Here is a 16,883-nt window from a genome sequence, read left to right on the forward strand (position 1 = left end):
GTCATGAATAAAAGCAGAAGTCCACAAAAAGCAGGTATAAATAATGTACTTTAATAACATTTTTATGAATTAGACCTTTAAGCTGTCATTATGGGGCTTACTTTATTCATGGTGAATTCATTTAAAACATCAACTTCTGAAGATTCTGCATTTCTTCAAGCACTATTGTCTCTATTCTATAGGTGACTTGGCAGCAGCAGAATTAGTGGAATTATAAAAGACACAACAATTTAATTATATCCTGCTTAGAAATAAAAGTAACCCACGTTTCTTTTATGAAAATTCTCCTTCCTCAACAGTCAACAATACTCTTCCCTTTCCACCTGCTATGCACCCAAATATTTAATTTCCTCCTCACCCTCTCCTCCAAATTGTTTTCTGTTTTGACTGTGGCAGCTAGAGAAGAGTTAGAACATTTAATACCATTGGCTTTCACAGGAGTAGCGATTAAATGTGTCTGTAGCCTGTGAACTTATCAGTGTACTGTCTTTCTCTGGCTAAAGTGTCATGCGCCCTGAAATGATGGCTCTATCTGGCAGGGATCACAGGGAAGGCTGGTTGAGAGAGAAATCCTTTCCACAATGAGCAGCTCTGAGCCACAAATATGTTATTAACTTCTGCATAAATTAACATCAGATGAAAGAAAAATTAAATGACTTACTTTTTGCTTTCTAAACCCTGACAATGGGCTTTTCTTTTGCTTTAAAATGTTTTTATGCCTTCTCAAAGCCAGAAAATGAACAATAGTCAATTAGAACTACGAAGCTTTCTTAGATGCCTGTTCCCAGGAAAACAGGAAAACAAATGCAAATGTTTAATTTTTCATCATGTTTTGTTCATCCCCTCTTTTCCTTTCTACTGTAGAGATTATCCAAATTTAACATGTCAGATGGGGGCTCCTCTTCTAGACCTCTCTGGCCAGGATTGATGTATTCTTGGTTCCAGTCAAGTAAATAAAGGTGTGTTTCTTCCAAAACAATGCCCTCCAACACATCTTGTCACTGTCACCTTATTTCTTTAGAGTGGCAGAGGCTGGCTCGGAACCCCGCTCATACCGTGATCATGGGAAACTTCGCACAAGCGGATAAGTTCAATGACACCAGTGATTATTACAGTTCTCCACTGTTATCTCACAGAGGCGTGAGGCGAGAGAGAAAGCACGGGTGCTAGCGGGAATGACCTTGGTCTAAATTCGGTCTCTGACCCTTCCTGGTCGCAGAAAATTGAGCTATGCACTATGACACACTGAATTTTGTTGTCCTCATTTGAAAAACGAGACCAATAAAAACTACTTTGCTGGCTTGTTGTGAGGAATGGAGACACTGACCTGAAGTGCCTAGGTCAGAGGGGATGTTCATAAAATAAAGTCGGCAGCGAGTAGCTGTTATGATACTTTAGAAACAAGAAAACTTTGGCCACATATAATCTTCGGTAATTTCTCTAGATAGGACATTTATTGATCTATTTGAGTAAATGCACACTAATATTCTTTTTTTTTTTTTCCTGTACGAAGGCACAGAATACTTTATGAATGAGAATTCATGAATATAAATAAAATAAAATGAATATTTTATGTTGAGAAACTTCAGGAAAAAAAGAAATCAGTAGGATTTAAAATATTATGAAGGGGTGCTGGGATGGAATGAAGACGTGGATTCTGGTCTCAACTTCGCTGTAATTAGTAGCTGCTGCCTTGTGCAGCGATGAGTCCCTATTCTGTCTTCAACCATAAAAGGCAGGGGAATGAGTAGAGTGTTCAGACCTCTCTCCACCCATTTATTCCTTCATTCTCTAAATGAAGCATGCTTCTTCTTGCATTTACTTCTCAATTTTGCTGGGAGCAGGTAACTCAGAAAGCTTTCACTTTTTAAATAGCTACTGTAAGTTCTCTGGCTTTGTTACGGCTTAAAAAATGTTAAATCCAGAGAAAAGTCAATTTTTAAGGCTTTAAATACATGTGTATGTTATGTATCTATATATACTCATATATATGATATGTGTATATTACATATATAGAGTATGTGTACATGGTGTCAGGTGGGGATAAGGGTCAAGAAAAAATAGTGCGTCTTAGAAGATTGGAGAATGAAACGGTGGAAGGCAGCATTGTTTTTTGTTCTGTTTGTTTTGTTTTTTTAAGGAAGAAGGGTAAATCTTTCCAAATGGGTAAGATTTGAAGAGAGTCATAAAAAATTGGGAGAGTTTTGGCTATGGAGAAGATTTTTGCAGCAGAGGAAAGCTATCTGCCAAGACCTTGATCATGGACTCTGTTGCTCATGGTAAAGATGGTCCCATTTTACTGTAAGATAAGAGACCACTGAGAGATTCCAAGCAGAGAAATCATATGATCCTGAGCTCTGTTTCAAGAGGAAATTTGGGGGCTGCTGGGTGGTGTTAAGTGCCCCACTGGACTTTGTGATCATGTTGTAAGGAAGAAAATTAAGAAAGTAAAAGAATTTAATACAAATATTCTTGTTCTTTTTTCTTTGTTTTCTTCCTCTGAATTTTATTTGGGACCCTTGAAGGAATGTAACGTTATAGAATGGCGCTAGGACTACCTCACTTTACATTGTAATTAGGTTGCTATGGCAGCAAAGCTCTTAAATTAAGGACTTCACTCGAATTATCTGGCATAACTAAACTGGCCTGTCGGAAGCTGAATCCATTATCTTTGCCTTGGCTTTTCCTTTAGTGATAGCTGAATTATTCTTGGAGGCCAGCTCTTCTCATTATCAACTATTAAAACAAATGATTCACAACCAGCAATTCAATAGCACCTTTCACTGACTACCTGGAGACTCTTAAAATCACAGTTTGCTTAATCAACAGACATTTGTCCTCCCTCATGTCAAACCCCTGGCCAGGGTCTACAGTTTTGAAAAATTCCTTCCAGGAACGCTAAGTATGGGAATAAGAAGCAGGAAAGTTTACAGTTACAATAAGGACTTTGAAGGATATTAAAGGTAAAATCTAAGGGAACCATCACAGAGGCCCCAAACCAAGGCCAAGTGAAAGTATAAATCTACTTCTGGGGGAAGTAAGCACAGACGGAGTCTGAAATGGTCTGGCTTTGATGAAGAGTGGTAGGTGTCACTACCAAAGCCCGCTGAAGACCCCAGGGGCAGAGACTGCGGGGGTCCTACAGACACTGGCTGAGAACTCTTTGTGATATCTTTACACTAACGACTGAAATGTCCCAGAGGACTCCAGATCCAATCACTGTAAATCAGAACTCTTTCAAGAGACCCTAAGCCAATTCATGAAGCCTCAAAAGGATCATAGAGAAGGGATCTCAAAAATTACTTTATGTGGTCAGAGTCAGGCCAAAAAAAAAAAAAAAAAGTACTTAAATTTGGTTGAAATGTTACTTATTTCAAGGTGAGAGGAAATTACACTAACAGATAAAAAGCACATGGCCTCACGGACATCAGCATTGACTTGGTCCTCAGGTGAAAAGTCTATCCATCCCGTAACCAGTGAGAAAAATCGCTCAGCAAAGAGCCACTTGCCCAACTTCCCAAGTCCCAGAAATGACACAAGTGTTCCAAACTAAGCATAACCGCACACCCTGTTCTCCCTGCTGCAAGTGAAAAATGAAGCTTGAGGTAGACGTACTCTATCAGACACTTGCAAGTGAACCGACCCCTGGCAGGACAGAAGTTCCTGCTTCTACCGCATGCTTTCCAACAGCTTTCAGCCCCCTCACAGCCCAAGTGCTCAGACATAACCACAATTCTTCTCTGTTTTTGAATTTTGTAGGCAAAAGAGAATGCAAAGAGATACATTCTTGGATACATTTCAAATTGCAAAAAAGTATCTTACATTAACTAAATTTGATATTTAAAACGGATAAGGTAGACTGGCCTCAAACCTTTCAAAAATGATAAAAATGTTTTTAGATAAGTGCGTTACTTTTGAATGGTTTACATTTATATCGATGAAGGTTGTCACACCTATTTATTTTTTTCACTTTTCTATCTAGAAGTGAAAGAGCAAAGGCAGCCTCAGAGTATGTGTGAGAGAGAGAGAGAGATGAGACAGAAGGACTCTGGTTTTTATTTTTCCCCTCCATGCTTTTACATTTCAGAAAGCAAGTGCTCAAAATCTGTTGACTGTGCACTAAGTGAGAAGCTCTCCATCTCCACACACTTTATCTCTGGGTAGCTTCATAGACTGTAATTGCAATTTTTGTTGCTTCCCTTGTGGTTTTTTGCTTTTGTTTTATTGGTTGTTTTTTGTTTGTTTGTTTTTTGTTTTGTTTTTTTTTTTGTTTTTTTTTTGTTTTTTTTTTTTTGGTGCTGCTGAATTTGGAGCCTTTGGAAGAACTCTTTTAATACTTTTAAAGTTTATTTTTATGTAGAATCATTGTTTCCTCAAGATCCTTTATTGTAAACATTTCCAGTGTGTTTTTCTATAAAGGTAAGAAAAACGTAAAGGTTCTTTTCTAATACCTTTCATTTTCAATATCGTATTATTTCTAAAAGATTATTTTTTTCATATCTTCAGCTTGATTTTTTTTTCTTACATTTATCTGTATTTAGAAATGGATTGTAAAAGTACTCCACTACATCTGGAATGTCAAGAATGCTTAGAAACATCACATAATTGAATTTAGAGAAAAAGCTAGTTATCATTCAAAATTGAAATATACATCACTTTATAGTGCCATTTCAAAGATATTGCCATTTTTTTAGAGAAGTTAGGGCTTGATTTACTGCATAAATTAAAGACTTAATAGTTATTTGCAAAAGTATTCTGACTTGGAAATTACTAGAAGTTAGATATATTGGGCACATATACAAGCCTGATTTTTAATCAAAACCTTTCAATTAAAAAAATATGTCTAATGGACATCTTTAAAAAGGAAACAAGTATCCTTTCAGAGAGTACAACTTTAAAATTCTCATTGTTTTAATATGTTGAATTCAGGTTTATTTTACTTTCATTCTTTTATTTAAAAATCACATATCTTAGAATTTTTATCCAAAATATATGACAGCTTAAAACACAATAATAAAATACAGCAGCTCAATTAAAACAAAAGAGTAGAATAAATCATTAAAGATGATCACAAATGTCTAATAAACATGAAAAAGATACTCAACATTATTAGTCATTAGGGAAATGCAAACTGTAACCAAAATGAGGAATTTCTTTACTCTGGCAAACACTAATCCTTTTTACTATCTCCATAGTTTGCCTTTTCCAGAATGCCATATAATTGGAATCACACCCAAATTTCCAGATTGCATTCTTTTAATAAGTAATATAAATTTTTTGAACTTTTAAAAATTTAAATTCAATTAGTTAACATATAGGGTATTGTTGGTTTCAGAGGTACAGGCCTGTGATTCATTAAGGAGGGCATGTGATGTAATGAGCACTGGGTAGTATGAATTCAAGTTTTTTAACTCATGGGTTACATAAATTTCATCATCTCTCACAAACTATACCAAACGAGTAACAAAACCTTTTGTTTTCTCCTTCCATATAAGGTCTATTCTAGTAGATCAAAAATTTTGGGGAGTGCCTGGGTGGCTCAGTGGGTTAAGCCTCTGCCTTCCGGTCAGGTCATGGTCCCAGGGTCCTGGAATCAAGCCCCACATCAGGCTCTCTGCTCAGCAGAGAGCCTGCTTCCCTTCCTCTCTCTGCCTGCCTCTCTGCCTACTTGTGATCTCTGTCAAATAAATATTAAAAAAAAAAAAATTTAATTTTTTATGTTTTAATGTTAAAAACATTAAGTTCCCCCCCAAAAAAACCCATTAAAGCCATTTAAAATCCACACCTAATTGAAGTGAGCAACCCTCATCCTTTATTATGTGAACAATTGTCAAGACTCTCTACTCCATTTAGCTAAAACCAATCTGGCTTTAAAGACTCATTTTGTTCTAGAGAGGAAGAAAAATATCTTTTGGAATTGTAACAAGTTCATATACTAGGAAGAAACATTTAGGTCAAACTGACAGAAATAACAAATAAATGTTTTATAAAGAAAAACCGGTACTTACAAATTAGAACTTTGGAAGGACCCAGTTCTTTTTTTATAAAATGCTTTATGAGAAAAATTTGCTGGCGTGGGAGGGTTCCAATCAGAATCCCATAATAAGAAAACTACTATTAGATCACTTTCATTCACATTCACAACCCACGTCATCCTTAACTTCCTCTCTGGTCCTTTATAGATCAAAATACGGGGGAAAAAACTTTTTTGATACCATAATAAAAAGTTATGAGAAAATCCTGAGACAACAAATAACAGATCCTAGTCAACAGATGGCTCCCTTTCTGCATGCTGCTTCATGGGTGCTACCCTTGGATCCCCAGAACAGATAAATTCTTGGAGGGTCAAATCGGACAGACCACCCCTCGCCCCCAGCTATATTGTCAGATGTGTACAGAGAGAAAAAACTTCTCTCAATAGGAAAAAGTTAATGGTTTTCAGAAAAAGTCTTTTTAATAATCAATAATGGTAAATCAAAACCAAATAGCAAGGGGAAAGTTCTAAGTTTAGAGATGCAAGTTTCTCATGAAAGGTATTTGATGTCTACTAAGATGTATTTATAGTTCATGATCCATGGGAAACCCATTTCTTTCCATTCTTCCTTCCCTTTTTCTTGACCCTCTTCTATCTGTTTGGTTTTATCTTTCTTTCTTTTAAAGATTTATTATTATTATTTATCTGAGAAAGAGAGCATGAGTGAGGGTGAGGGGCAGAGGGAGAAGCAGACTCCTTACGAGTGAGGGTGAGGGGCGGGAGGCCAGATGGAGGGGCCTGATCATAGAACTCTGTGATCATAACCTGATCCAAAGACAGACGTTTACCCTACTGAGTCACCGAGGCGCCCCAGTTACGTATTTCTTTTTTAAAAAGTTTATTGGACAATCAGTTATTAAGACTTACCTACTTTTCCACAATACTAAAGGTGAATTACACTGGTTCTAACATATTAACTCAAATAGAACTATGTTACCTCATGTTCAGCCCTAGCACAGTGTTGCAACTAAAAGAAACAAGAGTCTAAAGTTCCAGGAAGTTTTAGAAATAAATAAATAAAATGCCAGGAAGTTTTGAAGATAAATTTAAATCTTTCCTGAAGTCTTCCAAATAGCTAATGTTGTAGGACCCAAAGCAAGATAGTCTAAAGATTCATTCTTTTATTCAAGCTTTCTAACCCTCCCTCATGACAGCTCTTCCCTCCCCGCCGACCCAAACACTTCTCTCCCAAAAGCACACTAAAAACTTCCTCTAGCCTGTGCTGGATCTATTTGTTTTTCTTGACCTTTCTTTTCTTTCTTTTTCTTTTCTTTTCTTTTTAAGATTTTATTCATTCATTTGACAGAGAGATAGAGAGACAGAACAACTAGGCAGAGTGGTAGGCAGAGAGAGGAGAAGCAGGTTCCCTGCCAAGTAAGGAACCGGATGTGGGGCTCCTTCTAAGGACCCTGGGATCATGACCTGAGCCAAAGGCACCACTAAACTGACTGAACCACCCATGTGCCCCTTGACCTCTTTTCTTATTGTCCAAATCTTTTCTTTTCTTTTGGGGACAAACCCTTTCTGTTTCATCATGAATATATTTAATTCTTTGGATTCTTTCCAATTTTTCTGCTTTCCCAGCATATTCTGAGCAGAACACAAACACTTGGGACCTGACCAGATAACCCTAGAATACTCCTTAGATGTTAAGATGGAAGAGAAAAACTGAGAATATTTATGTTAATATTTGTTCATCCATCACACATGTAAGTAATCATTTTTTAAAGAATCTTTTTTAAGCCATTGGAAGGTGAAAGTTGAATAAACAGTGCTGTACCAAAGTTAATTTGTTAGTTTTGGTAGATGAACCACATTTATGGAAAAATGTGAACATCAGAAGAAGCTTGTTGAAAGGCATACAAAAATCTCTGTATTATCTTTATAACTGTTCTATAAATCTAAAATAATATAAAAATAAGAAGTTTAAATATGTTAACATTTCCATAACCATGATTCATGTATGAGATCCTTGATATACTACTATACATTGTCAATGAAAAGGGGATATAACACATGAAATTTTTTTTGGTCCAAGAATATTGTGCAACTAGAGATCCCCATAATAGACTTCAGGAAATGCTGTGCTTGGATTAAGTTTATGACACCAATGTCTCTATCTCCTCATCTGTAAACTCCAGACTCCCACATTCATTGGTCCACAGGAAACGACCATTTGTATGAACAGAGCCTAGCTTGCTGCCTGACATGTGGCATAGTGTTCGTTTTCAGTCCAGATCCAGTCTCCACGCTGTGTTAACTAAGCCCCTTGCCCTCTAGATTTGGGTTATTTTTGCGTTATGGGAGCAACCTGAAGAGACAATAGAGCAGGAAAAAAAAAGAGTTATTTTCCTACTCCTTCCTGGGCTCATTGAGGATATTACTCACATGATTTTACAGAGTTTTGATAGTGTGTTCTCATAATGAGGGACCCAGCTCTCATTGGGCATCTCTGTCTTAGGCTTTAGGCTTTGTAAACTGCTCCATTCTCCTACCTCTTCAGGCCCAGGACAGATAAAGCTCCCTGTTTTTGCTAGCCCTGGGATGCTTCACGGTAATTCTGCAAAAACCTTTTTAAATACTACATTCATTAAATAGTCTTAATCACTGATTTTGATGTGCCAGGGACCCAGATACACTCAGCAAGCCCCAAACTGAGCTCATTATCTCTCCCCAAACCTGTTTTTATTCTTAACACCATTCATTTACTCAGGTCAGATAAGACTTTAGCAATCACACTCAGCCCTAACACTTAATCGCTAGTCTAAGATAATGGAAACAGACTAAACCTGGGTATGTGACACCTGGCCTCCAATTCCAATTACAGCTGACCATTAAACAACACAGGTTTGAACTGTATAGGTCTATTTACACGTGGATTTTTTTTAAATAAATATAATATAGTACTGTAAATATATTTTCTGTCATGATTTTCTTAATAATATTTTTCTTTTCTCTAGTTTAAGAATACAGTAAATAATCCATATAAAATATGCCTTATCAATGGTGTGTTTATGAATCAATAGGGCTTCTAGTGAACAGTAGGTTATTGGTAGTTAAGTTTTCACAGGGTCAAGTTATACACAGATTGTCCGCCACAAGGGGAAGGGCCGGCACTGCCCCTGACCTCCGCATTGATTGAATGTCAACTGTATATCACTGTTATAGCTGTGTTCTCTTAAGCAATTTACTTGATTTTTCTGATCTTTTCTAAATTCTAAAATGATGTGAAATTGTATTCACTGCTTAGCGTTGTTTTGTGGGTTAAGGGGGATTGTTTAAAAGAAAAGGAGGATAATTTTTCCCCAGGAGCAGTAGGCTCCTGTAATTGTCTCATCTCCATACCCCCAATCGGCACCCCTCAGCCATCTATTCTTTCTATAGCTGAGATGGTAATCTAAAATGCAAATCTGATCATACTTCTCCTTCCTTCAATTGTTTTAGCAAGCTCATGGAGTCCATGAGGGCATGTAAAATCTTTAGCTATGTATGCAAAACTCTTCAGGATATGACCTGAAGCCTGTATTAAGAAATTATGTAGAGTTTCACATATATTGACTAATGTCATCAAGGCAATTACCTTATTATCTTCTGTAGAGACCAATTTAAAAACTGCCATAAAATTAATGATTTATTATACATATTGTAGAACCTTCATGATTAAAAAATGATAATAAGGGGCAACTAATGTTTGAGTATATAACTCTGCTAGAAAATGTGCTAAGTTGGGGTGCCTGGGTGGCTCAGTTTTTTAAGCACCTGTCTTTGGCTTAGGTCATGATCTCGGGGTCCTAGGATAGAACTTCTGGTCGGGCTCCCTGCTCTGTGGGGCGTCTGTTTTTCCCACTTCTTCTGCTCCTTCCCTCTCCCCTGCTTGTGCTCCCCCCCTCTCTCAAATACATAAATAAGTAAAATCTTTAATAAAAAAAGAAAATCTGCTATATCATTATATACATTTTTTCATTCAGTTGTGTTAGCAACTTCCTAAGTTAGATAAGTAGTGAAAGTAGTTTAGTTTATATATTTTATCAAAATGTACAACTAAAGGTCAATTCCATTAAAAATTGTTGAAAGATATAAGTTTATTTCAGCACAAAACAAAGAAAAATATTATATCGGCCTAAAGTTCAATAAAATTTATTGTGTCATAGAGTTAATGGAATAAGAACTGGGGCCAAATTTCTATTTTATTATTTTATACTCTTTGCTTCTCAGGAAGCAAAAGCTCACTGAAGAGCTAAGGTGATAAAGTTCTTGGTTTAATAGAATTGTAAATAAAACATTACTAGCTCCTGTAGAACATTGTCCTCGGATGCAACCTATGGTAAGAAATAATCTTATAATAAGTTTCTTATAATGCTCCTTTCTCCTCTACACAAATCCTACCAACTCACTCTTTTGACCCAATGCAAGTCTTGTGATTTCATTGCATGGCCTTGCTTTACTCATATCTCACCTTCCTCCTAACTTTTACAGCCTTTACAACTCACTTTTGTACATCAATAAATAATGCTTCATAGTAGTATGCACTGCATTGGGGCATGTCTGGTTGCCCCAACAAGTAGACATCTCTATCCAGACCACAATCATCTATGGTAGCTATTTAATCACTATGCTAAGCCATACAGTCTTCCCTTTGCTCTTCAGGCAGTTTATTACCAACTCACCAGCCTGAAAACAATAAGCTTGAAATCTCTAGGTGGGAACAGAAAGGGACTCAAGAGACCATTCAAGTTCTGGTCCCACACTTTACAGGTGAAGAAATGAGACCCATCTCTCATAGATCATACAACCGACTAGTGTCAAAGCTGAGGTTAGAAGATGAGTCCTTGGTCTCTCTCTAGAGTTCTTTTACCCATGTATGGGAGATGGCATTTATGATATTATTTACAATTGCCATACTAAGTACCAGTTCTGTATTTATTCAAGAAGATGACAGGGTATATGGTATTTATTCACCTTATATTTGGCTTTGTTTATACAAATTGTATACTTATCATGGTATATTAAAAGTAATTTAAGGAGGGCCTGGGTGTTTTAGTTGGTTAAGCGTCTGACTCTTGGTTTTGGCTCAGGTCATGATCAGTGGGGAGTCTGCTAGAGATTCTCTCCCCCTTTCCATCTCCCTAAGCCCCTCTCCTTGCTTGTGCTTGCTCTCTCTCTCAAATAAGTAAATAAAATTGATAAAAAAAAATAGGTGACTTAAGGAGAAAATATATATTTAGCAAGAGATCATGTAACTTCTTCTGTCCACATATTTGTCACAATAGAAAAGTTGTGGCAATTTTACATTAAATGTCCAGTAATTCCATGTGGGTGGAAGTCTTTTATTCTCTAGAGAACAATGACAACAAAAAACATGGTATTTTGGGGGGATGTCCATGTTGAATAGGGGGAAAGAAAAATAATCTTTTCTCATTATTAAAGAATAATGAGATCATATCTGGTAACTGTGCTCATACTAAGATTTTATGAAGCAGCTGTTTGGGTGATGGGGGTAGGGATTTGTTTAATCACTGAGGATTCTGTTTGAGAGCAGTGAGGGGCGAATCTTTCCTGAGAAATACAGTTCTGATAAACACTGGATGATAAAGTGTCTCTCACGCTAAAAGTAAGAATAACCTGTCATGTTAATATAACAGTTGCCATTTCATTCAGGGGAAGAACTCAATAGATCAGCTCCCTTACTGAAATAAGTGGTTAGCTGTAGTGACTCTCAGACCTTGAAGGCTTTTCACCCCCAGTGGAGTTCCCAACAGACATGGGAATTCTGTCACAAAACGTAGTACTTTTTTGAAAGAATGTGAGAATTCATATTACATTTAAGTTAGTTCCTTTTAAATTATGTCCATAATTAAATACAGATCGACAATGCCCCAAATGATTACATAAGGTGGTTATTAGGTATCTGTTTAATGTAATTGTAGCCAATTTTCCATGGCCAAATATATTCTAAAAAAATACAGTAGGAGTCAAAGGAAACAAGTGATTGAAAAACACAATGAGTCTTCATACCCAAATATCTAAAGCAATCAAAACTTCCTTATCATGTGTGAAGCATGTGATGTGGGGAAGGAGTGAAACTGAAGGAAAACAAGATACAACCTCAAGGCATGAGACAAAGAGTCCAACATAAAGCACATCAACATATCCAAGAACGAGTTGAGTGCTGTGAGAAACTCATTTTCTTTGTTTTAAGTACTATGAACACACAAATAAGCTTTTAAGGGCCTCACAGATGTGAAAGCAGTTTTACTCATAACAAGGTCCATGGTTTTTCAAAAGCTAGTGATAAAATTGCAAATTGTTTCCAATGTCCCGTGAACACACTTAATAATCCAGGCTATACATAAACTCTACTTTTTGAAAACAAACAAACAAAAAAAAATGCTGAATATGTTTAAGCTCCTACATTTTGACCTGTTATAGCTGCATTCCTCAAATCAAAAAGCACACTTCAGTGCCCCAAGTAAGTTCCTTTTTCTCATAATGCCATTTTCTTGCAACTTAGTCCTAAGGAAGTTCCAGACTAAAATAGTGCATCAAGGACTGTGCATAATCAGCCTCACTAAAAACAGCTTGATTAATACTAAATATGTCCTAGTTCCTAATCAATTATGTTAATGAAGTCGCGGGCAGCACATCTGCACGCCCTGACGAAGCCCATGAGCTCAGCTCTGCCTGATAATGTGGCCTCCTCAGGAAGCTGCTCAGTGCGTGTCCACAGTGTGAAAACTCCTCTGGGAATGGAAAGGAGGTACCAGCAAAAGCCTCGTAATCTTGCAATATTGTTATGTTACCCACTTAAACATCGTATTGGTTTCCAGGATGAAATGTCAAATTAAATCACTCTTTAAATATAACAGTGGAAACCTAAGTGTCGCACTTTACAAATGACACATCCTTGTCCAAGTGACAGACCGATAGGCAAAACATTTGCTACTTGGTGTTTTATGAACCTCTAGTAGGAGATAAAATGGAGTCAAACACTTGAATAATCTATCAAAATCTGTCACAAATTGGGGAATTGGAGTTGTTTGATTTATGTCTATCTTGCAACAACAACAGAATTAGAATCCAATGAAACTTAAGGTGACACTATTATTTATAGGCTCTCCCTTGTCCTGTGAACACTGGGGCAATGAGAGAGTCACTTGTCAGTTTTGTGTCAAATTATCTCCAGTAACATAAGCTTGTACAGTCCAAATGCCAAATGAAATGTGAGTCTGCTGTCTCCCTTTCTCTCTCTCTCTCTCTCTCTCTCTCCCTCAGCTGGATTCTAAAAATTTTTTCTTAATAATCTGCTTACCAGCTAGGTAAATGACATATAGTAGTTGCCAGTGATAAGATTACTCCTTTTGTTTTATTATTTTCAGGATGAGTCAGTTATATTTGAGGCCAGTTAAGACTTTAAAAAATATTTGATTCCTATCAATATCAAGCATTTATTAAAGATGATGCAAGTTGGGAATTTACACTGGTGTGAAACCACGTACAATAGATAGGCAAAATGCAAACCACTGAGCATTCAGATATTTAGACAACTCTGATTGTATGAGGTAAACATTTAAGCTGCTTTACTAATAACTAGGGTTAGAAGTTACCGAGTACTATGGACTGAATTGTGTCTCCTCCAAATCCGTATGTTGAGACCCTAACCCATGTATGATTGTATTGGAGATCTGGCCTTTAGGAAGTAATTAAGCTTAAATGAGGTGTTAAGAGTGGAACCCTGATCTCATAGAACTGTGTCATTTTAAGAGGAAGAGCTACCAGCGCTCCCTCTTCACCATGTGAACATAGTAAGAAGCAGACATCTGCAAGTCAGGAAGTGGTTTCTTTCCAGAACCCAACCATCATGGCACTCTGACCTTGGACTGTGAGAAAATAAGTTCCTGTCATTTAAGTCATCCAATCTGTGGTGTTTTGTCTTGGCAGCTCTTGCAGACCAAGACATTAAGGGTTGATCAGGAATTTAAGAAATTGTTATATCAAGAGGAAACTATCTTCACATAATTCCCACACAGAAATTGCTCCTGGAGCCAAGTGAGTAAATGGGTGAAGCAGATGCCTGGAAGTTGATGGAGACAGTATGAAGCTCCCCTTAGTCAAGAGGACCACACTTGAAGTCAATAAATAAAAAATCTCTGTGGGCCAAATAAAATGTGTCTGTAGCAGTTTGGGACAGAGGCAAAATTTTCAAACCTTGGACTAGCCCTGGACTCTTCTTTTAATATTCAAGAGCTATTATTGATTTGGAGTCTTGGAGCAAGATTTTACATGTACTTTAAATTAAATTGTGATCTCTAGTGACCAAGTGAATTCCTTTTTTGATGGATACTGATATAGAACTGACTTACCGAGGATATGGGATTTTTATTTAAAATTTGCAACTACTAATTCATTACATTTGTGTAGCTGACCAAATAAAAATATTTTACATACTATACAGTAGGTTCTTATAATCTGTAAGTATAATGTAACCTTTCCCCTCATTCCCACTGGCATTTCTCTTGCTCTCTTATAAGACTTTCTAGAATGTTAAGGTACTTGGCTTGAAAACTATTGTTCTCTCCCAGACAAACATCAGTCACAATTTCTCCATGAGTGGCATTTAAGCCATTCTGAAGGACATCTGGCCAATTATAGGACATTCAGGTGAATAATACTAAAGAAAAGCATTCTTAGAAATATTCATGTCTCAGAAGACATGAAGGTAGGATCCTCAAAAGCTGATGTCCACATAGTAATATACTAGAAAGACCCTTGGGCATAGAACTAGAAATTCAGGGCTCAAATCTCAGACCCGCTATTTACTAACTTAGCACAAATAAATAAACTCCAAGCCTACCTTTGTTCATTGTTAATAATGTCTACGTTACAAGGTTTTGAAATATCAAGTGTAAAATGCATATAAGTACAGAAAACACAGTATTCTAAGTAAATGTGAGTTGAAGAGAGCAGAGCTGCAGGTATGACTTGGTCAGGATCTGGCCAGAAAGTGCATAGAACATACTGATGTCAGAACACGACCTAAGGAAAACATCGCCTGCCCAGCTACCCAAATTCTTCCCTGGCTACTGGTTATGTGAAACATAAATATATAGCCAAAAAGGATCATTGGGTCTGTCTTCAACTGGATAATGCAGCTCTCACCAAGGCATTCAGATTAAATTTTATTTATTTATATTTAAATCATTAATTATTAAGTAAATTATGCATATATTAAAATTAAAGTACTTATTTATTTGAGTTTAACTTAATTATTTTAATTTAATTTAGATAAACTGGAGAAAAGACTATTTGAAACAGGCTACCAAGTTCAGGTGTCTGGTGTAAAACAACTGGCTGAATCTGTAAGGCTTTTTTATACATGGACATAAACCAAAGGTTCTCTGAATTTAACGTGTTCAAGACTTAATTGAGGACTTTGTTAAAAATAGAGATTTTTTCTTCCTCTCTGAATTGCCAAGAATCTGATTCACTAGATCTAAGCTATGGCGGGAATACGAATTTTTAACAAGCTTCATATTTGATTTTGGTGCTGGTGATCTGCAAACTACTGTTTGTGGAAAGTTGTGTTAAGTCAATAAAATGCAATAGAAAGAGAACTTCCTAAGTTCACCAATATCAAACACAATAATAAAAACTGCAGTCATTATAGTTTTATTCTCTCTGTACAATACCTCTCTGTGATAGGTAATACGAGTATCAGAATTTCACCAATAAACAGGCTGAAACTATAGTTATCACATTTAAGTTCATCCAGTTAAGTAAACAGCAGAACCAGAATTGGGATCCAGGTGTGTGTGATTGCAGAGCACGGGCTATAAATTACTATAACTGTTTTTAAAGACACAGAGTTCCCACTATCTCTCTAAGAAGCAAGAAATGATCAATAATGCCTAAGTCCCCTTCATAAGAGAGGTTTGTAGGATACATGAAATGGACTAACTTCTCAGACATTTCTTTTTCATTATTGGATATTCATTTGGGAATGAGGTTTGGGGGATAGAAGATACACAAATTATAGAGGAGAGGACAGGTTACGTATACATTATTATATCTGATATATATAATTCCAGATAACAGCCATATAATATTTTCTTGCGTTCCATATGCCAATTTAGAATGGCCTGCTCAGTAATTCTACCTGGATGTCTCATGGGAAACTGTCATGTCCCAGTCTGTCCTGAACCCATCACCTTCCTGCTTCTCCTCCCCAGGCCCGTTTTATTTCAGTGGTTTCTTGTCTCAGTGAATGGCGTTTCTGTCTACATGGATATCTAATTCAGAAAGCTGGAGTCATTCTTCTCACTTGTTGTATCTCAGCATCTAAATTAATCAGATACTTTCACCGACTGGTTCCTTTTCCATATACTTGTCTCATCTATCTGCTTTCTCCATCCATTACACCAGTTTAGCTCCTGCTTTGCAACTTGGTTGGACTATTTTCTCTTCTCAGGTGTCTGTAGCCAATCTCATGTCACCTCTCTAGTCCAGCAGGCTGACAGTCAAACTGATCTTTTTAAAATGAACCTGTCTATTCCATCCATAGGGAATTCCTTGTCTTCTATAGAAAAAAATTAAAATCTCTTAGCTGAGGAGGAAATATTTACGGTTGTATATGCACAGAATCTCTCTGGAGGAAAGAACATCGGTTTCCTATAAAGAGAACTGGGGGAGTTGTTGCATAGGGCCAGGCAGAGATTTTCTATCCTATATCATTTCTGTAACTTTTAAATTTTGAACCATGTAAATGTCTCAAAAGTTTTAAAAGGAAATACAAATTCCTTAGCTTGGTGAAATAGCATGATTTTAGAGATTTGCAAAAGAAATACAAACACAA

The 16,883-nt window shown here is 36.6% G+C and overlaps 1 protein-coding gene across 1 annotated transcript in view; it reads right to left on the reverse strand.

Annotated features, from left to right (window-relative positions):
* The window catches only part of LOC111147752 (triadin), a 296,121-nt gene that overhangs the window by 176,892 nt on the left and 102,346 nt on the right, over positions 1-16,883 (reverse strand). The window contains 1 exon segment of the mRNA XM_022503974.1: positions 7,174-7,178. Within this exon segment, the coding sequence (XP_022359682.1) occupies positions 7,174-7,178 (5 nt within the window).

The sequence above is a fragment of the Enhydra lutris genome, unplaced genomic scaffold, assembly GCF_002288905.1.
Source record: "Enhydra lutris kenyoni isolate GAN:26980312 unplaced genomic scaffold, ASM228890v2 scaffoldscaffold17, whole genome shotgun sequence".
NCBI classification, from domain to species: Eukaryota; Metazoa; Chordata; class Mammalia; order Carnivora; family Mustelidae; genus Enhydra; species Enhydra lutris.